The 27745-nt window shown below is 37.7% G+C and overlaps 1 protein-coding gene across 5 annotated transcripts in view; it reads left to right on the forward strand.

The window, feature by feature from the left end:
* Positions 1-27745, forward strand: part of FOCAD (focadhesin) — a 311434-nt gene that overhangs the window by 209518 nt on the left and 74171 nt on the right. For all 5 annotated transcript variants that reach the window (XM_027105950.1, XM_027105949.1, XM_027105948.1 and 2 more), the window contains 4 exons: positions 754-875; positions 14767-14859; positions 20997-21085; positions 24236-24280. In XM_027105950.1, coding sequence (XP_026961751.1) covers positions 754-875; positions 14767-14859; positions 20997-21085; positions 24236-24280 — 349 coding nt within the window. The remainder of the gene's footprint in view (positions 1-753; positions 876-14766; positions 14860-20996; positions 21086-24235; positions 24281-27745) is intronic.

Genomic DNA, 27745 nt, shown 5'->3' on the forward strand with positions numbered 1-27745 from the left:
AACTTTGCAAAACTGACAGAAGGAGAAATAGACTATATGAATAGTTTGATATGTATTAAAGAAATTGAATCTGTAGCAACCTTCCCACAAAGAAAACCTAGGTGCAGATGGCTTCCTTGGTGAAGTCCTCAAAAAACTTAAGGGAGAAATAACAGTGGTCTTTATAAACTTCAACCGAGAAAAAAAAAAAAAAGAAGAGAACACTCTTGATTGAGATCAGCATAATCTTGACACCAAGTAGAAGAAGAGAATAGTAAAGGCCAGTCTCTTCCATGAACATAGTTGCAAAAATTCCCCCAAAGTATGTTAGAAAAGGGAGGAAAAAAGGGAGAGTGAATGTATGTGAGTGCAGGTATGAAGGAAAACTAGTCCACTTATGGGTAGAAACTAAAGGAACCCATATTATTCAGGAGTTCACAAAGACTGACATGCACAAGCATTTCTCTTTCATTGAAATTTGTTTTTAAAGAAAAGCTTAATAGAATTTCTAGAAGTAACAGTTCACAAAATTTAAAATAAGACATAATTTGAAATTTTCTCATTTATTTACAAATGAATAAGGCTTGTCAGTAAGTGATCGTTTCAATATGGTAACTTCTTATAGCTCTATTTTTTATTCACAGTTAAAAATCATAATTTGTTTAGCATATTCTTTTAATTTCTAAATCTCTCTATACAGATTGATTGAATATGGATTACTGAGGCCCTAATTAATGAGTTTTGCCATAAGCAATGTTTTTATTTTTTTTTAAGGTGGTATGCTGTTTTGTTATGATATTTCAATGTATCAGAGTAAAGATGGCAAACCATTGAATAGACTGATGGCCAATAGAGGGCGAAGTTTCAAGCAGACTTCACTCGCTCTAGTGCATGAGGTAGGAGCCTTCCCATGCTCTGTAACAGGTTCTTCTTGCTTATATATGTTTTGGGGTTTCCCTCCTTCACTTTATGCCCATGAGATTTAGTGTGTGTTTGGGAATTATTTTTCTCTTTATCATAATTAATTTAAGTGGCTTTTAAAGACAACCAGAATAGTTGAGCCAACTGAATACTAAAATATTTTGAGGTATTTCTCAAAGAAACTGGCATGCTTCCCCACTGTTCAGCCTATTAAGGAGTAGTATCTTGGAATTTGGTTTATTTCATCAGTATTTAACTTCCGTATTTCAGAATAAATACCAATTTATTATTTAAAGAAATAATTTTGCCTGTTTCTTAATTGTGATCCTTTGAAAGTATGTAGAGCACCAGTGTTTATATTTTGGGAATTAACAGTAAATAATAGAGTTTAGGGAAAAAAAAAAAACAACCTATGGTTTTAGTGTTTATTTAATTTTTCTTTTAGACCACCCTTTTAAAATAAAGTTACGTTATTTTTTGCTTGAAATCTGATCATTGCAGGTGGTAGCAATACGAGAGGGAAGAGGGAAGTTGTAAAGCACTTGGGAAATTTGTTTTTTTGTTGTTTTTTAAAATTTTATGACAGTTACTCATTCAGTTATATAGAAATTAAAATGTATGAATGAATAACAAAACAAAATATCACAGCAAAGAGGTTTATTTTACATAATTTAAACATAAGTTATATACAAATTATAAATGAAAATATATAAATTGTAAAAATTTTAAAGGATATGAGGTAAAAATAGTGCTGCTACAGTATGTTTGTATTAAATCTTATTTTGAGACATAATTTATAAATCTTGGCATCACTAATTTGATTTGATTATATTCTGTGTCATACCAATTGCCACCAATTAGCATAGCCAGGTTTTTTGTTTATTTGTTTTTTGGCCGTGCACATGCATGGCATGAGGGATCTTAGTTCCCTGACCAGGGATTGAAGCCGTGCCCGCTACAGTGGAAGTGCAGAGTCTTAACCACTGGACTGCCAGGGAAGTCCCAGCATAGCCAGATTTTATAGACCCACCTCTATCCTAGCCACCCATATTAGTTTTATATATTTAGTTAGAATTGAAATTATGTAAATATTTGGTTCAGAACCTTTTTTGTCTAACACAGTGTCTTTATTTAACTAAGGAGGGAAGAAAGATCTGGGAAGAGCAGTGTTTCTCTGGGAAGAAGAGAGGTTTAATTTCATAAAAGAGGAAAAAGCATAGGTAATTTCTAGATTTGTTCTCCCTAGCATATTATTTGTTGGTATGGAGAAGAGAGAGATTTGGTACCTTTTTGGGTTTTAAAGCTGTGGACTTAACGTGGGTAACCAAATTGTTAAGTATTAATGGAAGCCTAACTTTAAAAGTACCATCAGAAAAGAAACAAAAAAAGTGTTAATGTGGAGGTAGCAGAAGACACCTAATAAATTCAGAAAATGGAATCAGAACTTATGAGGTGTACCTTAGATGTGAACAGAGAAAATATTTGGGTTATGATACTTGTTGCTTGTGTTTTAGAATGCCTAGAAAATTTCAAGAGATGAGAAAAGATCATAATTTTAGGAGTCAATTGGAAGACACATTAGACAGAATTCTGCCAAATCTATGGTAGGATTTTGTTTGGATTCATTTTCTGCTTACTATAATCCATTTTTTAAAAAAAGAGATAGAGAATGAGCCATGCAGTTTCTCAGACTATCTGACAACAAATAATAAGAATTTTAAGAGCTAGTTAATAGGTATAACAATTGCAATAATAATAGCTAATAACCAGCTCAGATGCTTCAAAATTTGCCATGCATATATTAATTCATTTAATCTCTATATTCACACTATGAGGTTGGTACTGTTAATGTGCATGACACAGGTAAGTAGAGGAGCCTGGAAATTGAACCCAGGAAGTATGATTACCCAGTTCTTGAACTACCTTGTACCATCCCAGGGCAATCAGAGAACAATTTTAAAATACCTTTGGTTTTTTCCAGGATGACTCTAGTATTTCCTAACTCTCCTCCTTTCTTCTAGTGTTTCTTTTGTAGCAGTCCCTTTGGTATTTTTCCAGCTGAAGTTTCTTCAGACTTTGCTTAGGTTCCCATCACTGCTCTGTTCTGAGTCTTTTTGTTTTTAAAAAGCCTGTCGTCATTATTTCAATCTGTGTATTAATTTACCCATTGATGGACCTTTGAGTTGTTTCTACTTTTTCCAGATTATGACTAAAGCGGCTATAAACATTATCATACAGGTGTATGTGTGGACATCTGTTTTCATTTCTTTTGAGTAAATAACTACCTAAGAATGGGATTGCTAGGTCTTTTGGTGAGTGAATGTAAGAAACTACCCGACTGTTTTTCTAGTGACTGTCCCATTTTGAGTGCCCACCGGCAATGTAAGGGAGTTCTGGTTGCTCTGCCTTCCTTGCCAGTGCTCAATATGGTCAGCTTTTTAAATTTAGCAGTTCTCATAGTGGTTAGTGGTTTCCCTTTTGTGGTTTTTAATTCGTGTTTTTTTTTTTAATGACTGCTGATGTTGAACATCTTTTCATGTATTTATTCACCATTCATATTTTTTCTTCCATAGAGTGTTCTGTTCTTTTGCCCATTTTTAATCCAGGTTTTTTGTTTTCAAATGAGAGTTCTTTATATATTCTGGATGTTTTTTAAATTAGAAATGTGTTTTGCACATGTTTTTACCTACTCTGTAACTTTTCATTTGTCTTTTGAAGAGAAGATCTTTAGTTTTGAAGAATTTCTCAAGTTTTTTTTATGGTTCTTGCTTTTTGTCCTACCCCAAGTCTCAAAGTTTTTCTGCTTTTTGCCCCCCCGTGTTCTCTTTTTTTTTAATTAAAAAAAAATGAGGTATAATTTATGTACCGTAAAATTCACTCATTTAATGTGTGCAAGTCAGTGGTTTTAGTATATGCACAGAGTTGCATAGCCATCACCACAATCAATTTTAGAATATTTTCATCATAATGAAAAGAAACTCTGTACCCATTAGCAGTCACTCTCCATTTTCCTCACATCCCAGCCTTCAGCAACCACGAATCCACTTTCTTTCTGTGTAGTTTTGCCAGTTTTAGACATTTTATATTAATGGGATCATGCAATATGTGGGTTTTTTGGTATGGGTTTTTTTACTTAGTATAATGTTTTCAAGATTTATATGTACTGTAGTATGTATCAGCAGTTCATTCCTTTTTACAGCCAAATAATATTCCATTGTATGAATATATCATATATAGTTTATCCATTGATCACTTGATGGATCGCCTGAGTTTTCTTGTAGAAGAAGCTTTATGGTTTAAGATTTACATTTTAGCCTATGATTATTTGAGTTAATTTTTCATAAGGTATGAGTTATACTTGTTGAGTATACCATCCTTTCTTCACCGAGGCACCTTTGTCAAAAAATCATTTGTTGGGCTTCCCTGGTGGTGCAGTGGTTGAGAGCCCACCTGCCAATGCAGGGGACATGGGTTCGTGCCCGGGTCCAGGAAGATCCCACATGCCACGGAGCAGCTAGGCCCGTGAGCCATGGCCGCTGAGCCTGCGCATCCGGAGCCTGTGCTCCGCAATGGGAGAGGCCACAATAGTGAGAGGCCCGCGTACCACAAAAAAAAAAAAAAAAAAAAAATCATTTGTCCATATATGTATGGGTCTATTTCTGTACTTAATTTTGTTTCATTGTTCTAAGTGTGTAGACTTTCATCAAAACCACACAGTTTCACTACTGTTGCTTTATAATAAGTCTTGAAATCAAGTAATATGAATCTTCCAATTTTGGTTTAAATTTGGCTGTCTTAAGCCCTTTGCTTTTCCACATAAATTTTATTTATTTATTTATTTATGGCTGTGTTGGGTCTTCATTGCTGCCCACGGGCTTTCCTTAGTTGCGCGATCGGGGGCTACTCTTCGTTGGCGGTGTGTGGGCTTCTCATTGCAGTGGCTTCTCTTGTTACAGAGCATGGGCTCTAGGCACATGGGCTTCAGTAGTTGTGGAGCACAGGCTCAGTAGCTGTGGCGTGCAGGCTTCAGTAGTTGTGGTGTGCGGGCTCTAGAGCTCAGGCTCAGTAGTTGTGATGCATGGGCTTAGTTGTTCCATGGCATGTGGGATCTTCCCGGACCAGGGCTCGAACACGTGTCCCCTGCATTGGCAGGCGGATTCTTAACCACTGTGCCACCAGGGAAGCCCTCCACATAAATTTTAAATCAGCTTTGAGAAGCTACAAAAAAAGCCTGCTGTAATTTTGGTAGAAATGCAAATTGAATTTGTAGATCAATTTGGGAGAGAATTGACATCTTAATAATATTAAGTTTTCAACCCATACACAAGGTATATTTCTCTATTATCTTAGATCATGTTTTATTGTTTTCTTACTACAAATCTTGCACATATTTTGTTAAATTTAATAAGTATTTCATATCCCTAAGTATTTTTATGCTAGTGCGATTAGACTGTTTTTTGGTTTGTCTTAATTTCCAACTGCTCATTGCTAGAATATAAACATGTTATTGATACTTTTTTATGGCCTTACTAAACCCACTTACATTTTTTGTAGCTTTTTTGTAGATTCTTTTTGTTTTTCATTGTAATGTTGCCTATGAATATAGATTGTCATACTGTTTTTCTCTTGGATCTGTATGCCTTTGATTTCTTTTTCTTGCCTGATTGCACTGTGTAGGACCCTTTGGTGTGGTTGAATAGCAGTGGTGAGAGCAGAAATTCTTATCTTGTTAACAGTCTTGGGGGAAAGCATTCAGTGTCTTAATATTAAATATGATGTTATATTTAGTTTATTTTAGTGTAGAGATTTTGTAGATATCCTGTATTAGGTTGATGAAGTTTCCTTTTATTCCTAAATTGTTAAGGGGTTTATTACAAATAGATGTTTAATTTTGTCAAATATTTTTTCCCTACATTTATTGAAATGATTGTATACTTTTTTGGTTTGTTGATATGATGAATTATTTCATTATTATTATTTTTGCGGTATGCAGGCCTCTCACTTTTGTGGCCCCTCCCGTTGCGGAGCACAGGCTCCAGACGCTCAGGTTCAGCGGCCATGGCTCACGGGCCCAGCCGCTCCACGGCATTTGGGATCTTCCCGGACTGGGGCATGAACCCGTGTCCCCTGCATCGGCAGGCAGACTCTCAACCACTGAGCCACCAGGGAAGCCCCATATGATGAATTATCTTGATTGATTTTCTAATGTGAACCAAATCTGCATTCCTAGGATAAACTCCACTTGATTATAATGAAGTATCCTATTTATTTATTGCTGAATTTGATTTGCTAATAATATTTTGTTAAGGATTTTTGCATCTTTGCACCTATGAAGGGTATGGTTCTGTAGTTTCCTTGTAATACCTTTGCCTGTTGTGTTATCAGGATAATGCTATCCTAATAAATAATTTTTCCTAAAATGGGCAGTAGAATTTTCTAGTGAAAATTCTGGGCTTGGAGTTTTCTTTAGGAATGTTTGTAGCTATGAATTCAATTTATTTACTACATGAAGCTATTTATCTATCCATCTATCCCTACTAATCCTGAAGTGGGGATTTGGGTGGCACAGCATACATGACAATTAGCGTGTCTGTCTCCTTTTTTAAAGTGTAAATTTTATAAAATCAGGGAGTTTGTTTTGGTCATGTGTCATTCCAGTGCTTAGTATTCCTGGCACATAGTAGACACTTTGTAAATGATTTTAATCCTTTTGAAACTTGGATGTGTCCTATACTTTATACATGCATTTAGTGGGATCATTTCCTTTTTCCAGAAATGTTGCTATTAAATTGATGGTCAATCTAATAATTGTTGAGGTCTTACTAAGAAGTGACGTTGTTGTCATTTGAACAAGCTATTATATACTGTTGGTGTTGTTATTCATCTATATGGTTTAGCCTCCCCTCTCTGCCAAAGGTTACATATACCTATAGGATATTCTATGGCCCTAATGCATACAACTATAGATGGGTGAGTGCATGAATGGATGGATAAAAGAACTTGGTTTTGAATGTCCCAGTGCTCTGCTCTTCATATTTTGAAGTGTATTTTGCTTTATGTAATTGTCAATATTTCTCAATAACTGTGTTAGTTAAATCAAGTATTTTCAGTGTCATGGAGAACTAGCTATTTAATCTGTGATGAATTCTTTTGGAAAGCATTATATCCCCTTCTTCCTGTTTTTGTTTTTCATTGACTTTTCTTAAAGTGAAACTCTCCCACGTTATACTTTCGGAAGGATCACAGATCTATGTCTGACTTGGGTTTGACCTGACCTACCAGGAGCAGTTCTGTATAATCACTGTCCTGTTTAGATTTCTCTAAAACTGAAGTGCCCGTTCTCTCTTTGCTCCTTTGAACAGGGGACAACCAGGGGTCATTTCAGCTCTACTAGGGCTTCTCCAAGCTCAAGTGACTGTCCTCTTCTGCCCTGATTTTTTTTTTTTTTTTTTGCGGTACGCGGGCCTCTCACTGTTGTGGCCTCTCCCGTTGCGGAGCACAGGCTCTGGATGCGCAGGCTCAGCGGCCATGGCTCACGGGCCCAGCCGCTCCGCCGCATGTGGGATCTTCCCGGACGGGGGCACGAACCCGTGTCCCCTGCATCGGCAGGCAGACTCTCAACCACTGCGCCACCAGGGAAGCCCTTCTGCCCTGATTTATAACTACTTCTCATCCTGAGACTAACTTGGCTCCTGTTGATGAGGAAGCTGAAGATGAATGACAGTTTCTTTCCCTGAAAGTTGCTGACTGTCTTGTCATCCTTTGGCACTTCTAACTCTGACATGATACTCTCACCTAAATTGGATGATACTTATTTGTCCCTGGATGAGAATGGCATCCTTGCTTCATTATTTCCTCCATCTTTGGGCACATGCAAATTTTCCTGATCCTGCTGCTACCCAACCATATTTATGCCTCAACATTAGGTAATGAGCTCTTTTTCATTTTTATGTCAGAGAAGCCTTTATCAGGCTTATTGGCAGCACTACTCTGAATGAAATCTTTTTTCTTCTTTCTTTCTTTTGAAATTGATCATCATTTGTTTTGTTTTGCCTTATAAATTAATTTTTTTCTTCTGCCTTCTTTACATTTTTTCCCTAGATACCCAAAAGTACATGTGATATAACCCATCATTTGCCCTTTTCTTTCAGTTCCTTCTTTATTTAAAAACATATTTCTTATGAAAAACATGGAGTATGTTAGCATTCATGCAATATGAAACAATTAGATGAAAATTTTGAATAATAATTGTGAGAAGTGGTATCTGTGCTTATTACACATTCCCCTTAGAAAACACTGTGAAAAGTATTGTTTGCTGTATTTTAGAAACTCCATAATTACCATGTGATGTGAGTTGTTATGGTAACAGGGTTTTCCCCCTTCCTATTAAATAACAGAGTAAATGGTTGCTTGAGATGTGATTGAATTGTCAGCTTTCAAGCTAATGTTATCCTCATGGGAAGGGGGAGTGGGGGGAGAGGGGAAGAGAGAGATAGACTAAGCTGGAGAGAGAATGAGGGGGGGACGGAGGGAGGGTGGAAGGAGAGAGAGAGTTTTAAATGTCCAGAAAGCACCTACAAAGTGATAAGTGTCATTTTACTTCAAAAATGTGTCCTCTATAAGCCCTCCCTTCTCGTCTTCCAGTCACTGTTTGTCAGGGGACAGGAATAATAGAAAATTTATACTGTGCAAACAAGATTACTATTGACAGACAACTGAAGCCTATGATTTCTTATTTATAAACAGTGGGACATTGAGTGGCTTTGGGGGTCTCTAACACTAAGTACAAATGGTTTTTCTTCTGGGAATGTGGGAGGAGTGTGTGTATGTCACAGACCAAATGTAGTGGCTCAGTATTGGTGTGTCCGCGTAGCAACTGAAGTTAAATACTTTTATTCTTTTGATAATAATATATACATCTGGTTAACGTGAATATGCCTTACTTTGTGAGATTGCGGTTTTAAAATCAATAACAAACACTTTACCTGTTGTTTTTTATGTGCTGCTCTACCTTATCCCATTCTAGTTTTACAGTCAAACAGCCTCACCAAAGCTTGTCTTACTTGATTTAAATTATTTATTGAAGTGCTGTTAAAATGGGTATTTTCTTATAAATGAATAATTGTATTTGTTAAGATCACTCAAGAGGTAGAAAACATTACCAAATTTCTGGGCAATATATTCTGAACAGTAAATTATCTAATTAGGTAGCCATGTAGTTCCTTCAAGAAAAACATGCATCAGTGAGGAAACAACATCTCCTTTTTCATTCTGTCTTTTGACATTCCCGCTACATTTATGAATTGTGTTTCTAAGCAGGATATTTCTGTTGACCGAGTATTTCACGTATATGTCATTAGAACTTGTATGATACAAATTAAAAAGTTTCGTTAGGAAATTTCAAAATACAAAGTTTATAATACCCGCTTTAAAATTTCACCTTGTCAGTCACTGTGTTTTTAATCTGGAATGAAACATTTCCCAGCCAGAACATTTTGGACATGTTCTGTAAAATTTCAAATAACTGTATTCTCAACAACTTGTGTTTGTGTTTAGCCATGCCTACTAAAAAAAGTTTTCTAACATTGTGTTTTTACACATCATAACTTTCTGTGATTACTTGTTTATGACAGTGTGGCTTTCACATGACAAGATTTTGCCTTAAAGCTAACACTGTACGTTTAATTGGTTAAACTCAGCAGGTATTTAAGTGAACACTTAAGTGCGAGATACTGTTGTGGGTTTCATGGGAGGGATTCCGGGATGAATAGGATATGATCTCTGCCCTTGGGATTGTATGAGATTAAGGTCCATGAACAAATAGTCCAAGATGGAATCTGTTGAGTATAACGGGAGAGGCATATAGTGTATTTCCAAGCATAGGGATGGGAGAAATTATTTCAGAAAGTAGAGGTGAGAGGAAGACTGGGCATTAAAAGCAGCAGAAGCAGTCAGTGAATGCAAAGGTCTTGTAGAATATAGGACAGGCTTGGGAATTGGTTTATAACCCAAATCAAGCAGAATACAGGTTAAATGAAAGAGAGGAGCAGAAAATCAAGTGGGGAAATTGGATGAGGATCTTAACCAGCAGGGCAGCAGAGTTCTCACATAACAACAAATTCTTTCTTTTTTTTTTTTCTTTTTTTTGCCGCTATGAGTGGCATGTGGGATCTTAGTTCTCTGACCAGGGATCGAACCTGCCAGGGAGGCTCCTACAATAAATTTTTCTTAATTTGATTCTAAGATACTTTGGACACAGCACAGAAGAATTTGGACTTTATTCTTTAATGAACCATCAAAGGTTTTTGAAAAGAAGTTCTGAGTTAATGTAATAGTAGCAACACCATTCAGGATGTATTAGAAGGAAGAAAGATTTTAGGCTGTTAAGAGATCAGTTAGGTGGCCTCAGTAATCAAGGCAGGAGTTAGGACTCACCCAGTGAGGAAGTAGGGACAAACATAGTAAACATTTTAGAGGTAGAGATGACAGTTGAGTTGGGGGCAAGGGAGAAGTCCAGGATAAATCAGAAATTTCAAACCTGGTGATTGTAATATTGATGGGGTAACATTGATAGGAAAAGGAAAGATAAGAGAAAGAGTGGATTTTGAATGATGATGACAAAGACGTATACAGAGGGTATTAGATGGTGGGAGGTGAATGTTTGAGAAGTGTATGTTCTAAAAGTAGCCATTTTCAAACTATGTATTTTAAATTTTATTTTATTGAGTTATATGCATACAGTAGGTTTCTCCCCTTTTAGTATATAGTTCTATGAATTTTGAGACATGAACACATTTGTCTAATCAGTACCACAGTCACGATGAGAACAGTTCTATCACCCGAAAATTCCCCCATGCTCCTTTGTAGTCAGCTCCTCCCCCGCTCCCCCATCTCCTGACAACCACTGATCTCTTTTATGTCCCTCTAGTTAAAACTGTGTTTTAAAAAGTACTAGAGACCACCACAAAGTAGACTCAGATGATCAAGAGGGCTGAACGCCAAGCCCTCAGCCGTCACCCTTACTTCATTTACACAAATTTTGCTTCTCTGTTTTATATATTGGCATTTTACTTAATATTTGGGGTGGGCTGGAAAAATTACACAGCTGAATACTCGAAAACTTTTATTCTACAGTGTTACTGCTACCACTCGAGCCACCATTGTCTCTTACCTGGATTTTTGCAGGAGCCTCTGAGTAGATTTCTCTGCTTTGAACTTTGCCCGCTACAGTCTGTTCTCAACAGAGCAGTCAGCATGATCCTTTTACGATGTAGATTAGATTGTGTCATTTTTCTCAAAACCTTATAATGGCTCCCCCTTTAGTAAGAGTAAAGGCAAGTCCTGAGAAGTGACCTAGGGGGCCCTGCTTTCTCCTGTTAATTCTCCAGCCTTCTCTTTTTACACTCTCCTCTTTGCTTACTCTATCTGTGCTAGTTACCCTGGCCTCCCTTCTGTTCCTAAAACAGGTCAGCCATGTGCTCACTTTAGGGATCTTTGCCTTACCTTGTGGGGGTTTTTTTAATTGAGGTAAAATTCACATAACATCAAACTAACCATTTTAAAGCTTAAAGTGTACAATCTACAATCCAGTGGTATTTAGTACATTCACAGTGTGCAACCTTCCCCTCTGTCTAGTTCTGAAACATTTTCATCACCCTTAGATGAGACCATGTATGCATTAAACATTCCCTCCCACTTCTTCCTCTCCCTGCCTCCTCCCCACCCCCGGAAACCACTAATTTGCTTTCTCTCTCTATGGATTTACCTGTTCTGGACATTTAATATAAATGGAATCATTTAACATGTGACCTTTCGTATCTGGCTTCTTTGACTTTCACATAATGTTTTCAAGGTGCATCCACATTGTAGCATGCGTTAGTACTTCGTTCCTTTTTATGGGCAAATAATATTCCATTGTGGATTTATCATATTTTGTTTATCCATTTATTCATTCATGAACATTTGGGTTATTTCTGCCTGGCGACTACTGTGAAAGTGCTGCTTGAGCATTCACGTACAGTATTTGTTTAAATATGTCATTTCAGTTCTGTTTGGTATATACCTAGGAGTGGAATTGCTAGGTCATTTGGTCATCCTATGTTTAACTTTTTGAGGAACCACCAAACTGTTTTCCACAGCAGCTGAACCATTTTACGTTCCCACCAGTTCTTCATTTCCTTCAAGTTTTCACTCAGGCTTCATCTTCTCAACGAGATACCCTGACCACCCTATTTAGTCCTGTGACCTGCTCCTGTCCCCACTCTTGCCTTATTATCCTTCTTTTCCCCCTTTACCCTACTTGCGTATTTCCCTAACGTAGTCTCTTTTTTAGGCATGTGCAGTAATGTTTCGTTATACTTAGTACTACCTCTTAGACATAGAAACTCTTACTCTTTCCTAAGTCATAGAAGCTGCTCACCTTAGCAGTCCATTAGACACCTGTTATTCACTGCAAGGGTATACATAGTTAGCCTTAGAAAAACTGTATTTCATGTGTTAATTAAAACTCGGTGCACAGTGGTTGAGAACCCTGCTTTATCATCTGTTGAATAACAGGGTTGAAACTTCATGATTGGAATTAGTTTGTTCCTTGGGCTTCCTTCAAAGCCATCGCACCAGTATAGCAAATTATACATGATTTTCATACTTCAGTAATGCAAATTATATTTTTCAGCCTAGCAACATTAACCTCTATGGGGTGACTGAACACATCCTAAAATGTGTTTTTGTGAAACATGGTCAAGGAAGTCTTTTCTGCCTGTAACACAACTGGAGAGTAAGGGCATGACTATGTTTAAGCTGTTTCTCTAAGTCTCTCTTCTGTAAGGGAAAGAGCGAGAAAGTGCATTTTTAAAGAGATTTAGTCACAGCTAACTCCACAGAACACTAAGACTAGGTGTAATCTCATAAAACCTGGGGAGTTCAGGCAGGTGTCTAGGCTCAAGCATGACTGCTTCCCTGCACCCACCTTCAGATGTGGTCTGAACAGCAGCAAGAGGGTTAGCTTTAACCTTCGGTTTATAGCCTCCTTGTAACTAGGTTTCCTGGCATGACAGTCTTTGTTCTTAGAAGCTCAGCATTTGATTTGCTCATGTTCCTTTACATTTTTTCATATTACTTTCTTTTTTTAACTCAAGTTTAAGAAGCCAATTGAGATCGCTGTCTTTCCAAGAACATCCAGTGCTCTTTTTGCCAGTTTGCTGAGACTGTGGATATTCTCAATTGTGCAATGATGTCCATGGATTATGTAGCAGCAAAATTTTAAAATATTTTGAGGTTCTGAAGTAAGAGATAAAAGTTTCAGTTGTGGTGTTTGTATCCTTTCTGTGAAATCCAGGTCTTAAAGATAATTAATGTATTTTTTGAAAAGGGTAGGAAAAAGCTAAAGGGAAGTCCCCACATTTTGGAAACAAAGAGCAAGGTCAAGGACTAATTAATGCCGCCACAGCTTCCTGGATAACAAGGGAAGAAGCAGGAATTGGTAGGCCCCTTCCTTCAAGGAGTTTTGTTAACATGTTGACAAGGCTTCCCCTACCCTACTCAATAGAGTGAGTACTTGATCAGAAAAGCAAGAAATCTGACTTTATAATTTTTTTTTAGGTTCATTTCGTGATCTGAGTATCTTTTTCATACAGTTTGAGTATCTAATTTTTTAAAAAGAAGCAGTGGGATGAGGAGTGCTAGATTGCAGACAGACTGATCTCTTTGTTCCCATAGATGCTTCATAATTTTGCCTTATAATCTATTTGTGTACGTTTCTGACTCTCCCTGCGCATTTCTGAACTCTGTGCAGTTACTGATCGATTTATAATCCTCACATCCTTCCAGAGTCCCTTGCGTATAGTAGGCCCACACTAAGATTGGGATTAAAGAAAATACCAGAAGCCATGGGAACCAACTGTATTCAGAGAGGCTGTTCTCTTCCCCATCACAAAGCACTTGAGAAAATTAATTCCTATAATACAGTAAAATCTCTTTAAATACTGTAGTTATCATGATTCTGGGGTAATTATGTAGAAATTTGTCCTTTTTGTGTGTTTGTTGTTGTTTTTTGTCTGAAAGACACAGACTAAAGTTTCCGTTGTTTGAGTTTAGATGAGATGAGTTACAGGAAACATGAAATGTGATGCACTGTGACTATTTTTTCTTGAGTGATCTTTCTTTAACAGAAGCAGACCTGGGAAGATTTGTCGCAAGATAGCAGTATACTAATAGGTAGAAACAGAAATGACTATGAAAACCAGATGTTTTGTCTGGGTCTTCAGAAACAGGATTTCAGTGTTGGCATATATCATTTTTCTCTTGTTTACCCACACTGATTAAAGGGCATTTATCTAGTGGTGTGCTCAATTGCTGTGTGCGGGACTCATTTGCATGCTCTTAACATCCTGGTTTCTACACAACATGATATTTCTGTTGGCAATTTAAGTTTATTACTTCAGAAATTGTCATATTGGAAGTCCAAGATGTGAGCGATATTTATTTTTATTTAAAATTACTAGGGGGATTTGTTAGACAATACCTAGTTTCCTGACATTGGCAAGAGGCTTTACAGAGTTTCCCCCTGATTTTCGAGGGCATATTTGTATTACACATACATCTTAACTTGTTATTATTGTAGGATTTTATTTGCTTTAATTTAGAAAATTCCAGGCTTACTGTATTTTGTCTTTACAGGACTCTAAGCTCCTCTCCTTTGAAAATATCCGAAAGATCTTATTTGTGGTTCTGATCCTAGACTGTTTTGGTTTTAGATTCCAGACCATAGAAAATGAAGGGAAAGAGAGAATTGATGATACAGTTTTCATTTCATTCTGTTTTAATACTGTGCAGCCTAACTTCTGTCATGGTACATTTTTCCCACAGGTTCACATCCAGCTTTCCGAGTGGCACCGTGCAATTTTTCTCCCACAGGCCTGGCTCGCATATATGACTCGTGCTTATCATGCCATTTTACAGGTAATGAAACCATGGGGTGGCTTCCTCTAGGGCGTGTCTCTTAAGGTTTACTACAAATACGTATTTAGTGTAAGAGCACTTAGAAAAATAGCACTATCAAAAAGGCAACGGTTATTTTTGCTCATAAAAGAATGTGAGGCATGCATATATAACTGCACTTAAATTTTAAATGTGATGCCCGCCCCCCGCCAGATGTGTGTTCCATCCAGAGCTGCCTCTTGAGCGCTCCTCTCCGATGTCCTGCTGCTCTGTGAACGCCTCTCATTGTCCCAGATATCCGCAGTGGCTGTCCCACAGCACCTCAATTTGAGCGTGTCCCAAACTGAGCTCATCATTTCATCCTGCACCTGCGCCCTCTCGAGCTGGACTTGCTCTTACATCTCCAGCTTCGTCTCTTAACCCTTCCCCTGAATTTTCGGCCTTGCTCAATTTCTTTGTTTTCCCAAACTCAGCATGTCTTCCCTACCTCTTGGCTTTTACCTACACTGTTCCTTCTGTTGCAGGCACTGCCGTTCCCTCTCTGCCTATTCAAGGCTGGTTTTGCAGCTTTTCCCTTTTTCTCAATTCCAGGAATAAGTTTCACTTTGTATTTATAGTTGTCATAGTCGTGAAAGGGGCACATGTTGGAATGGCAAATTTCTACTTGTTTTTTTTACATGGTTTTATCTGTGTGCCTTCCTTCTCTGTGTGCCTCCTTAGAACCCATGCTTCCCTTTTCAAAGCCCTTATCACCCTAGTTATATGTCTGGGGCCTCCCTCCAGTTGACTCTGTTCCTTAAAGCCAGAAGCTGTGTTTTCCTCTCTGTTGCGTCTCTAGAACCTGACATGGTGTCTAAAACATAGTTAGTGCTCACTAAATAAATGAATTACGCTCAATTTGACTTCTTTTATTCCAGTAATATTATAAGTTATAGCTTGTGAGTTTTTAAAGTTAGAAATAATTTTTAATCAGTTTGGGAATATATGAACATTTAATTGCATAAGGAAAAAACTACTAACTCAATCCTTTTTCCTAGCTTAAAATTCTCTGTTAAGGATGATAGAAAAAATCTAAATTACTTAAGTAATTCATGGCCCAAAATAAGATTTTCATGAAGGCTTTGGAAATGAGGTGTTATGGTTAAAGGTAACAGCTGTCCTAAAGGATAGAGGTGGGGCCGGAGGAATGACTAAGCATCTCAGCATTGATGTTCTCAAATTAAAACCTTGTTACAACATATTCATTGTAGAATTTATAAAGTACTAATGCATCTTCAGAGATTCTGGTTCATTGGAACTGAATAGGAGATCAGGAATCTCCATGTTTACCAAGCTGCCAGGTGATTTTAATTCAGTCTATCAACCCTACTCTGAACAACAGTGTTTTAGATGGTTCCCCAAACTAAACTGGAATCTGCATTTTAAAGACATTCCCTTGGAACCATTGTACCCTTTTGCTTGGCCTACACACTTTTTTATCCTCAGCAGCATCTGGCCACTTTGTTTTGAGTGGATGCATAAGTGAATGAATGAATTACCCCTACACACCCTTAACCAATTATAGTTTTTATTCAAGAAGAGTGAGATTGCTCATCAGAGTATGCACTTTTTCGCACACTCATTTTTCCCTTTGTAATTTTGCAGTGTTTTCCTTCACCAAACATTTATGGAACGTACTTTACTGGCCAGGTCCTGTGCCGGGTGTGTGGGATAGAAAGAGGAATAAAGCACTCCTTCCTCTCAGTGAGCTCCCAGTCCAGTGCAGGAGACTAACGTGTCCAATAGCAATGCCAGTACAAATCTTTGATGCTTTAATAGAGGATGTACTCCAGTATAGGCACCTGGAGCTGGCAAGAACAACTCCTCCTGCAGCATGTACTGAGAATTTTATTTAGCTCTTAGCATAAAGAAGGTGAAATTGAGTAGGATTATGGTATAACATGCAGATGACAAGCAACTGATTAAAAAAAAAACCCTCGGTGGTTTCTTTTTTATAACAAGAGTTACCATTTATTAAATAACTAGTGTCTGTCCAACATTTAATGTATAGTATTTCAATTCATCTTTACAGAAGCTCTTTGAAGTGGATGTTGGTAGCCTCATGTAGAATGGGATTATAGATGGGGAAGCAGGGTTAGCTAGGAAAGCAAAGCAAACTGCACAAAATCTAACAGTCAGTAAATGAGAGAACTGGAACTTAACCTGGATTTGTCTGATTCCAGAGCCTCAGCCTTGGCCACTGCATCATGCATTTTCCCTAACACCGTCATTAGTTGTTATAAATAATGCAAATTGGTTTAATATTTTAGAGGACAGATCAATTTATGAAAAGCCAGCTGAGTATTTTTAGTAACACAGGTCAATTATTCTGCTTTTCTACTGTTGTAGGTGATAGTGTGTATCTTTATTTATTTATCACTTAAAATCTCTTTCCTTTGGGTTTCTATTAAGTCTAGTTCCATTGAGAATTGGGGATTAAGAGGTGAAACTCAAAGTAGGGACTATAATAAAATTTTCAGTATTATTTGAAAAGTACTAAAAACAGTGCTTTTTAGGCTATCACTGTTACTTGAAAGTATGCTGATGCATTTTAACTGTTCAGCAAGTCTTTTTAAATGAGCCCACACACTTAAACAGAATTTGTGGGATCTTAGAAGAATTAGAAGAACTGCCAAACTCCTCATCTATATCAAGAATTTCCATCCTGGAGGATAGCTCTTCGTTCAGTACAGGAGGTATAGTTACTTCCATCTGGTGTTAGACATATTTCGTAGCATTAGGCTAGAGAATCATTTAGAGGAGCCATGATTTATTCAATAAGCCTAGGAGATACGCTAAAAGGTGCATTCTACATTATTTCCCAGAGGTTGACTATAATGTGAATGTTTGCAATTTGAACGCTTCTAGTGGCTTTTGCTTAGGCGTCAGCTTCCAGCCTTATCTAATTTTTCTACAAGAACGGATTTTGAATTATAAGCATATCAAAGTGGTTGACATGGGGAGGTATTTGGATTTCTTCCCATTACGTTGAAAAATGCAGATACGAGTTGATAGACAGTTCCAAGTCCATTTTGGTAAAGTGCCCTCTACAGGTCGGCTTTACCTTGCTGCCCTTGTGGGATGCTGAGGAGGTTAAGGTCTCCAGCCTTTGGTTAAAGGGCCCTTAGGGACTCTGAATATGACCTCAGACAGGACAGAGGGGTTAAAACAGGTTGACTGCAGATACTTGTTTCCTGAGTTGGTCAGCTGGCTGCACAATAATCTGAAATCAAAACCGGTCAGGAATTGTGATCCCTAGTAGATTAGTCTTTGACCATTTGTAAAGGTTGTTTGTTTGTTTGTCTTTAATGTGCAGGTTTAGAGTTAGGTAAAATTTGCTCACTGTAACCAGCAAGCTTGTGGTTACCTAGGCTGAAGATTTTTTTTTACAAAGGAAGAGGAATAGATAAATTAATAATTGGAATCTACAGGCAATCCAAAAACTCAGTTCAGGACTTCCCTGGTTGCACAGTGGTTAAGACTCTGCCCGGCAATGCAGGGGACATGGTTTGAGCCCTGGCCCGGGAAGATCCCGCATGCTGCAGAGCAACTAAGCCCGTGTGCCACAATTACTGAGCCTGCTCTCTAGAGCCTGTGCACACAATTACTGAAGCCTGCACACCTAGAGCCCTTGCTCTGCAGCAAGAGAAGCCACTGCAATGAGAAGCCCACACACTGCAACAAAGAGTAGCCCCTGCACGCCACAACTAGAGAAAGCCCGTGTGCAGCAACGAAGACCCAACACAGCCAAAGATAAATAAATAAATAACTTTATTTTAAAAAAATCTCATTTCAAGTGATCATTTCAGCCTTTTCTCTCCCAGTGAGTGTCCCCACCCTACCCCCCTCCTTAACCACAGCTGTTAACCAGAAGCAGAGGTAACTGAGTTAAATGCCATTGGATCTCTGTTGTCAGTAGGTGAAGAATTGGATGCAAAGTAGATCTGAATAAATAGCCTAACGGGCTGGGTAGAAGGAATTAGAGACCTTTCAGAAGAGGAGATTGAGAAGAACCGAGACTCTGAGAAAGAGAAATTTACTTAGTTACTATAGAATAGTTGTACTGGTTTATGGCTACAGGAGAGATCAGAAAAGTAGGCCTTCTCAAGAGGCTGCACATATACTGGCCTTTTTGTGTTTTGCTTATTTCTGAACAGATTTTTAACCTTTTAATTTCTTATTTGTCTTTTTTTTGGAAAGCATTATGGAAAGTAAATGTTTTAGGAGGAAAGAGGTATGATTTAAGAAGCATAACAAACAGAGAAGGCAATAAACATGATTTTCTATTTTGCCTACCCTCTTGGGAGGCTGCTATCAATATTAAATATTAATATCAGTATCTTGCCAGTTTGATCACCTCTGATACCTTGCTCCAAGAGACAGAGGGAGAATGAAAGGGTCAGGGTTCTATCATTGAAAACACGGAGATGGGGATGAACATGATTGAAGTAAATAGAAACTATGAAGGATGTGAACAGAATGCCCATCAGATCTCAGAGTGCCTGAACTGGTGAACCCCAGGGCACTGTGTGCTGGAGGTTGTGCAAAATACAGGGACTCCTTACCTTAGATGGATAAAGCCATCCTTGTACTCTTCAATGAGCTTACAAGCTAGCAACTGAGAGTATATGAGAGAAATACAAGGGCATGCAACTTTATAGTCTGGATATTACGTTTTGGGGAACCTTTTACTCTTTGAGAGTGTACAGATTAAAAATATGAATTATTTCAAGAAGGATTTAGATATATTCGTGAGAGAATAGATTATAAGAAGATAATAAGGAGAGTTTGTTTTTGACAGCAAACCTGGTAATGGTAGCAGTTATTTGGTACCAGTCACTGCACTAAATAGACACTTTTCCACATTTTTTTATGTGGTGCTCTAATACCATGAGTTAGGTGTTTGCTATATTTTACAAATGGAAATTGAAGCTTAGAGAGGTGAAGTAACTTGCCCAAACTTACACAGCAAGTAAGTGGAAATGACATTAGGTCAGGACATCCTGATTCCAGAGTCCACATCCTTAACCTAAAGCTATATTGCTTCTCTCTCTAGAATATATAGAGTTTAATTTTTCTTATGTAGAGCACACCTTAGAACTCTAAAATCAATAAGAAAAAGGCAACCAATAGAAAAATGGACAGAATAGGAAACCCAAATAGTCATTAAACATCTGGAAAGATGCTCAATCTCAGTAAACAGTAAAATGAAAATTAAAACCATAACGGGCCCCATTTTACACCTCCCAAAATGGTAAAAATTTAAAAGCCTGGTAATTTCAAATGCTGGTGAGGATGTGAAGCAGCCATAACTCTTATTTACCGCTAGTGAGAATGTGAGCCGCACGACCACTTCTGAAAATGGTTTGGTATTACTCAGTAATGCAATATGCAATCTGAGTTCTTGTTCAGTTCAGGGTATATCAATAAACCAGAATTTCAATTACATTTAAATAATGTAATTGGTGATGGAGTAGAGGGGAAAGCATCTGGTCAAAATAATCCTGAGTATAAAAAAATAGAACAGATAATAAATATTTGAAGGCATTGCCCTTAAAGGGATGATGATATTAGCTATATTTTTATTGCATGGTACAGGTTGAGAATTATATCTATAAGTTTAGTCAAGAAATAGAAATGTAATTTGCATCTGTTTGAGAATAACTTTTGTTATACATTACCTAAATCTTAAGTGTTATATACTTCCTACTCATTTCCTCCATTCTGTTAGAATACTGGTACCCAGACCCCAATCTTGGTATCATGTCAGTTGAAATTGTCAGCTGCTGACACAGGCAGATTTTTACAATATAGGGGATTTGTTGATTAGGACCTATGGACTTCAAATCTGCTTTTAATAGATATCCCCAAATGAAGTGCTCTGCACTAAATTTGCCAAACATACAACTTCTCCAGGATATGCTTATTTGGTGAATGTGGAAATCCCTGAGCAGTGATATAATTCTCTCTTCTCACACATCCTCTGTCAAAATCTGATATCTTATCAGGAACACCTAAGGCCAATTGGGAAAGGATTGTTACCTAAGTGTTTCCAAAAAAATTTTAAGATAATTTTGGCGATAGAGTTTGCATGCTGATTGATGCTGTGCTTTTTGCAGGGGAGGATAGGAGAGCTGGAGTTGCAGTTAAAACATGGAAAAGAAGGACCTGAGGAGGTGCAATACAAAAAAAGCACAGCCTGGCTCTGGTAAGGGGATGGCTTTCTGTGCTCATTATTTGTTATGGGAAATGAACTGTGAGGGAGAAGGTGACCACTTTAAAGGCTTTAATGTTGGAATTTTAACCTCTGTATGAGCCTGAAGGGCAAAGGGCTGAAGACGTGATAGGTGTATTTTCTATTTCCTCCCCAGATCAAAGAAGGAGCACTTTATTCATGGTTTTTAAATATTTTTATTGTTTTCTAAAGCAGTGTGGAAATGGTTTGTTTTTCCCTTTTTCCCTATAATTGATTGTTTTATATGCTTTTGAATGAAAATTGCGTTTTTCCCACTCATTTAGTCAAGGAATACCCTTCCACTCCCCTGCTCCTCCCTCCCCAAGACATCTTCATTATTAGGAGCAATTTTACCATGTCAAGCCTTTAATTTCTTTGGCAGATGTCCCCCAGTGAATTCCCACTATATTATCTAGAAATGTGTAAGTGCTGGCACATTAAAAGCAATTTAAATTGTTACATGGGTTGTGATGAATACCTTGTCAGATTAATGTTGCAGCAGCCTAAATCTAAGTAAAGTGCCCAGAATCTAAATAGCTTTTCCTGTAGCCACAGGTTTCTTTAATATAAAAATCTGTTCAAAGGTTACTTGGTTTCAGTTTTTTATTTACTAACAATTGGCATATGTAGAAAAGCAGAAGCTGTGTGTGTGTGCGCATGCGCACATGTACACATGTACAGTTAACTAATTCTATTCTAAGTTACATTTCCTAGATTCATTTAAAAAATAGCAATGCAGTTTAAAACGTTATGACATTGGATTTAAGATTAGAGATTAAGAATTTGGATTTCGCTTCCTATTTTCCTTTACACATAGTTTTAATTTCATCTTCTGAAAATGATAATTTGGGGAGTGGTCTGTTAGCAATACTCTTCCAAATATACATGGTGACATAGGAATGGAGGATGTGAGAGAGAGATGGAAGTCAAGGATAACTCCAAGATTTTGACTGTGAATAACTAAAAGTATGGAGTTCCCATTTACTAAGATGGGGAAAACTATAGAAAAGCAGGTCTGTCTAGGGTAGAAATCAGGTTCGAGACTTGCTAAGCCTGAGATACCTAATTAGATCTGCACTTTGGAGATATCCAGTGGGTTGTTGACTATGAGTCTAGAGGTCAGGGGTAAGGTCAGGGCTGGTTATATAAATTTGGGAATCATCATCATATCGACTGCATTTAAAATCACAATGCTGGATGAGATCATCTGGGGAATGAGTAAAGACAGAGAAAAGGTCAGAGGAGTGAGCCCTGGAGCACTTCAACATTTAGAACTGGGGGACATGATGAGGGAGCCAGTAAAGCAGATGGAAGAATAGTGTTGTAGGAAGAAAACCAAGAGAGAATGGAATCGTAAAAGCCACCTTAAAAGCTGAAGGAAGAAAGTGTTTCAAGAAAGGAGCAACCGATTGTGTCAGATGCTGCTCTGAGACTACAAAAGATGGAGACTGAGAGCTGAGCATTAGATTTGGCCTCTTGAAAGTCACTGCTGACCATGAAGGAGCTGTTTTGTAGGAAAAAAAGCCAAATTATAGAAGGGTCTAGAGAGTGGAAAGAGAGAAACTGGAGTCATAAGTATAAGCTACTCTTCTAAATGAGTTCTGATGTGTGAGAAGCAGTGGAATGAGGCAGTAGAGGCTTCTTTTTTTAAGATGGTAAATATTGTGTTCACAAGCTAAGGGGAGTAATACAAGTGGAGAAGGAAAAATTGGTGATGCAGCAGAGAGAAGGGAGAGTAGGTAAGAGGAGGGAACTAACGGAGGGTGTGGCTCTACCTAGAAGTACAGGCAAGTCATCATCTGTCAATATTTCACGTTGACCAGTAAAAGAATACACTGAATGCACTATACTCCATTTAGGAAGACCAAGATTGGACAATACGTTTTAGAGAAATTTACTGTCAAATGGTTTTATAAAGTACAAGTTTAAGGAGCAGTTTGCAACTATCTGAAAAACTTGGTTCTTAAGAATGACTCATTCTCAAAGAGTGCTGAATAGCTAAGATTTTATTATATTTCAAATGCAAATACAGTTATATTTGCAAAACTTTTATGATAGTTATAAAAACTTTGAATTTATGAAACTCAAAATATACAGTGAACATGTTATGATATCATCTTTGGAATATAAATTTGGCAGTCAATGATTGTTTTTCACTTTATCTCAAGACTCTTATATGAAAAAAACTGTGAATATTTTAATTGAACATACCTTCCTTTAAATCCACAAATGTAAGTATTTTCTTTTAGTTCAATTTTATAAACAACATCTGTTTTTTTATTGAGGTATGATTGACATATAACATTATATCAGTTTCACGTATACCATAGCAAACATTTTAAATTTTATTTTGCATACATACATAGTGAACATTCTATTATCTACAATTTGAAAGCAGTAAATTGCTGTTTTGGTGAGCTCTTGTGCAGAAAAGAGAGAATGTTTTAGTCAGTTCAGGCTGCTATAACAAAAATACCATAGACCAGATGGCTTAAACAACAGAATTTATTTCCTACAGTTATGGAGGCTGGGAAACCCTTGATCAAGGTGACAGCAGACCTGGTGCTGGTGCGGGCCTGCTTCCTAAGTTTGCAGATGGCTGCCTTCTCCTTGTAGCTTCACATGGCAGAGAGCAGAGAGAAAGCAAGCTCTCTGGTCTCTCTTCTCTCTTCTTTTAAGGACACTAATCGCATTCATGAGGGCCCCACCCTCATGACCTCCCAAAGGCCCCACCTCCAAATACCATACATTCAGAGTTAAGATTTCAACGTGTGAATTTGGGGCAGCAGGACACAAACATTCAGTCCATCACAGAGAATAATATAAAGGACACTTGTATACCCAGCACTCAGTTTAAGAGATGACACCATGAAAACACTGCCTATACATTAGTTGCATTCACCTCCTTCCCTGCCTCTACTAGGTAACCTAAGGACTAGGAAGATGAAACTGTCTTGGAAATGAAGCCCTTATTACAGTTCTTTCACCTTACACTAAAATTCTACATGGAAGTTTTAAGATCTGGAGTCATTGCCAGAGGTTCTTATTAATTGATGAATAAGCAAAAGATTGGTTTCTTGCTCTACTATAAACTCTCATACCTATTTTCCATCCGTATCACAGGGTTCGAGACATGTTGACTGATGAGGTCACCAAAGCAGCTGCAAAGTAAGATCCATTTATTCTCTTACCAGGAATTTTCTATAAATAGTTTTCTTCCTCACAGTTACGAACAGTTTCTCCTTTTCTGGCATTTCATTACTTTAAGGATTTAAAGGACTTTTCAGTTATTTTTTTAAAAATCAGTTGTTATCCTTTCTCATATTCAGTTAATTCTTACTACATGTCTTTCTGTGAAAATACGGAGGAACCAGTACAGGCACATAACTTTACATCAGAGTAGTGCCCATGCTGTACACCTAACAAAATGCCCTGTGCTTTGGCTTAGATTTAAAGGATTGTGATTTAGTACAGGGGAGAAAAAAATCTTTGCTAATGTGAATTATATCTATTTTACAAACAGATGATTAAATCTCAACTGTGAACCAGTAAATAATTTAAGGTAGTACCTCCTTTTTTTCTCCTGGTGTTATTGGGCCCAGGGTAGCTAAATATTGAATTTTTTAATACTAAAAACTAATGTGAAGACCCAGTAAAAAAGCAATTTCCATCATATCCTTATGGTTGTTTTAACAAAAATAACTTGGGTGTTGCTATCTTGAGGCTTTTTATTTATCTTAAGCCAACTCTTACTAAGAAAATTATACCTTAGTGAACTTGCTTGAACAGTCTCTTCAGGTCCCTTTGTTAGCAAGCTGCCTAATTGTTCCTGGTAGTAAGTTACACATGCTTCTCCTTTTCACTATTAGCCTTAGCTTGCTGCTGTTTGACTTCCTTTCTTCTTATTCACCAAATAATATAGATATACCTTTGACCCAGAGAATTTCATACGTATTGAAAGTCTATATTATCTAGAAATATTTAACTACAGTTTATTTTTCTCATGTCCTAGAACCTTCTGTAGCTACATAGATTTTGCCTAAAAAACAAAACCCAAAAAACACCATCTACCTTAGAATTCGCTTTCCACCAGCAATTTCTTAAGCAGGTACTTCGCTCTAAAACCTGATCTCAATACCTGATCACTACTCAGCCTCATGTCTTCTGAATATAGTGGCAATCCTCCCCTACACTCAATTCCGTGGGAGGCAGTGGGAAATATCTGTTGACAAAATGAAAACTAAAGTACAGAGAGGCTTTGATAGGGACTCCTTTGTGTCTGTTTACCTAGTTTGGTGAATTGCAGACACAGTGGGAGAGCACTCAGCTGCTTATTGGAGGGGAGGAGGTGCTGGGATGGGGGGCTGCCTTTGGCCTTTACCTTTCATAGTTTGTTTTATTATGTAGTCTACTTAGTTCCTGTTAAAAACAGTGCTCTGACACTTGCAACAAAAGCTCAAATGCTGAAGAAACTAGCAGCTTTCTATTAAAACAAACTGTAATTTTGCTTCTCCAGTAGTTTTGGCAGATTCCATTCTAAAATTTTAGTTCACCAAGACTTTAATCTTAGATTTGCAAAGCATCATTTCATGACTAATACCTAAAAAGAGTGTGTTCACATTCTCAGTGGTATGGAGTAAAAATAATTTATGTTCTCATGGTGTTACCTTTTCATCAAAAATTTCCCAGTATTTTATAGACCTTATCTTATTAAAGCAATTCTGACAATACTAGGCATGACAGCAAGTGAGCAGGAGATAGTTAAGGTCCAGAGGCTGAGAGATTAATGATAGAGTGGAAGAAAAAAATCAGTCTGCTGCCTTCTCTTTACTTTTTCCCACTGACTTGCTCCAATCTTGTGAGGACCGCATCGCCATCTCCTGCCAGCTTAGCCTTCTATTCCTTGGACCATGGCTGCCACAGGCTACTTTGGGCCAACGTAGGGCTTATTTTGTTCTGAGGCATAAATTAAATGTAGGAAGTAAAACACTAGTCACAGCATTGGACTGATTTGCTCATTTGAGAGCATTTTTAAAAGCATCAGGGATAGGACTAAGGGAGAATCAGAACACAGATAAAACCTGATGATTGATGTAAATTTATTTTCATTGTTAATAATTAAATAGATTTGAACCTGAAGATAAAAATCCCCAAAGGCTTGGGTCACTTTACTAATATGTAATGTAATACTTTGTCCCTAAGAAAGCATCATGGTAGCTCATCCTTCCTTGAGCTTTTTAATTAGGTTAATGGCATCTGTTTGTTTCAAAGGACAATTTAATTAAAATGTCAGTGGTGTTGCCTAGATAAATACTGCACTGATGCTGACATGTTATTATGCAAATTAATCACTGCTGCTTGACTGGTAGGGGATAGTTATGTGATCAACAAGGTGAAGAGTTTTTGCTGAACCTATTCTAGAGTTTCACCTGGCCAGTTCCTCCTTGAATTTGTCTCACTGTGTATGTATGGAGTGTCTTCTCTCCATAACTCACTGCAAGGCAAGTGGGGAATGAAGAGATGTTCAAGAGCTAGTCACCGGTGGGAGGGAGACGCAGGAGGGAGGAGCTATGGGGAGACATGTATATGTATAGCTGATTCACTTTGTTATAAAGCAGAAACTAGCACACCATTGTAAAGCAATTATACTCCAATAAAGATGTTAAAAAAAAAAAAGAGAGCTAGTCTCCGTACCTTTATGAAATGTGTAACTTGGCCTAAGCATGCATTGTGACTGTGGGCTAGTTTTTCCTATTCAAAGATTAATGTCCAAATATGCATTTAGTCTGCATCCAAAGATCTAATTACCAGTGACTTTAAATACATTTTACCCCATTTTACAAGAACAATACATGCTCAGGAATGTCAAGACCAGAGAAACTTTTGAAATACAGTGATTTGGGGTACTGTTTTAAAACTGAGGCTAAATTTTCTTTCAGAATTTCAGGGTTAAAAAGACACTTTTTATGTCATCTTGACTAATATTCTTGTTTTAAAAGATTTTGATACCCAATTTCTAGTGACCATCTAAGAATTTCTCCAGGGTGATAAATTCACTGAGAATTTAAAACTTTTTAAAATCTTACTTCGGGGATTCGTGCCCATTTTGTAGCAGAACAGTCTTCAAGGTATTCTCAGTTAAAGGAAAGGGAGAATATTAAAATAAAGGATTTTCTTTTTTTTTTGCGGTGCGCGGGCCTCTCACTGTTGTGGCCTCTCCCGTTGCGGAGCACAGGCTCCGGACGCGCAGGCTCAGCGGCCATGGCTCACGGGCCCAGCCGCTCCGCGGCATGTGGGATCCTCCCGGACTGGGGCACGAACCCGTGTCCCCTGCATCGGCAGGCGGACCCTCAACCACTGCACCACCAAAAAAAAGATAAATAAAGGGTTTAATTTTGATTTTGTTAAATGATTTTCTGGCTAGGGCACCCGGGCGTGCCCACATCTTACCTTGCTTCCTGGGATTTTAATGTTAGCTATAGGAGTTCCCAGTAATCCTCACTGCAAAACTGCTTCAACCTCAAGGCTTCCTTTCTGTTTTCTCCCCCTGCCCCATCCCTCAGTGTAAATATTGTTGTCTTATCAATGTATGATAGGCCTCATGGAGGAATGATCTAAGAAGAGATGAACAAA

This window comes from Aethalodelphis obliquidens, unplaced genomic scaffold, assembly GCF_003676395.1.
Source record: "Aethalodelphis obliquidens isolate GAN/ISIS:26980383/991018 unplaced genomic scaffold, ASM367639v1 scaffold7, whole genome shotgun sequence".
NCBI classification, from domain to species: domain Eukaryota; kingdom Metazoa; phylum Chordata; class Mammalia; order Artiodactyla; family Delphinidae; genus Aethalodelphis; species Aethalodelphis obliquidens.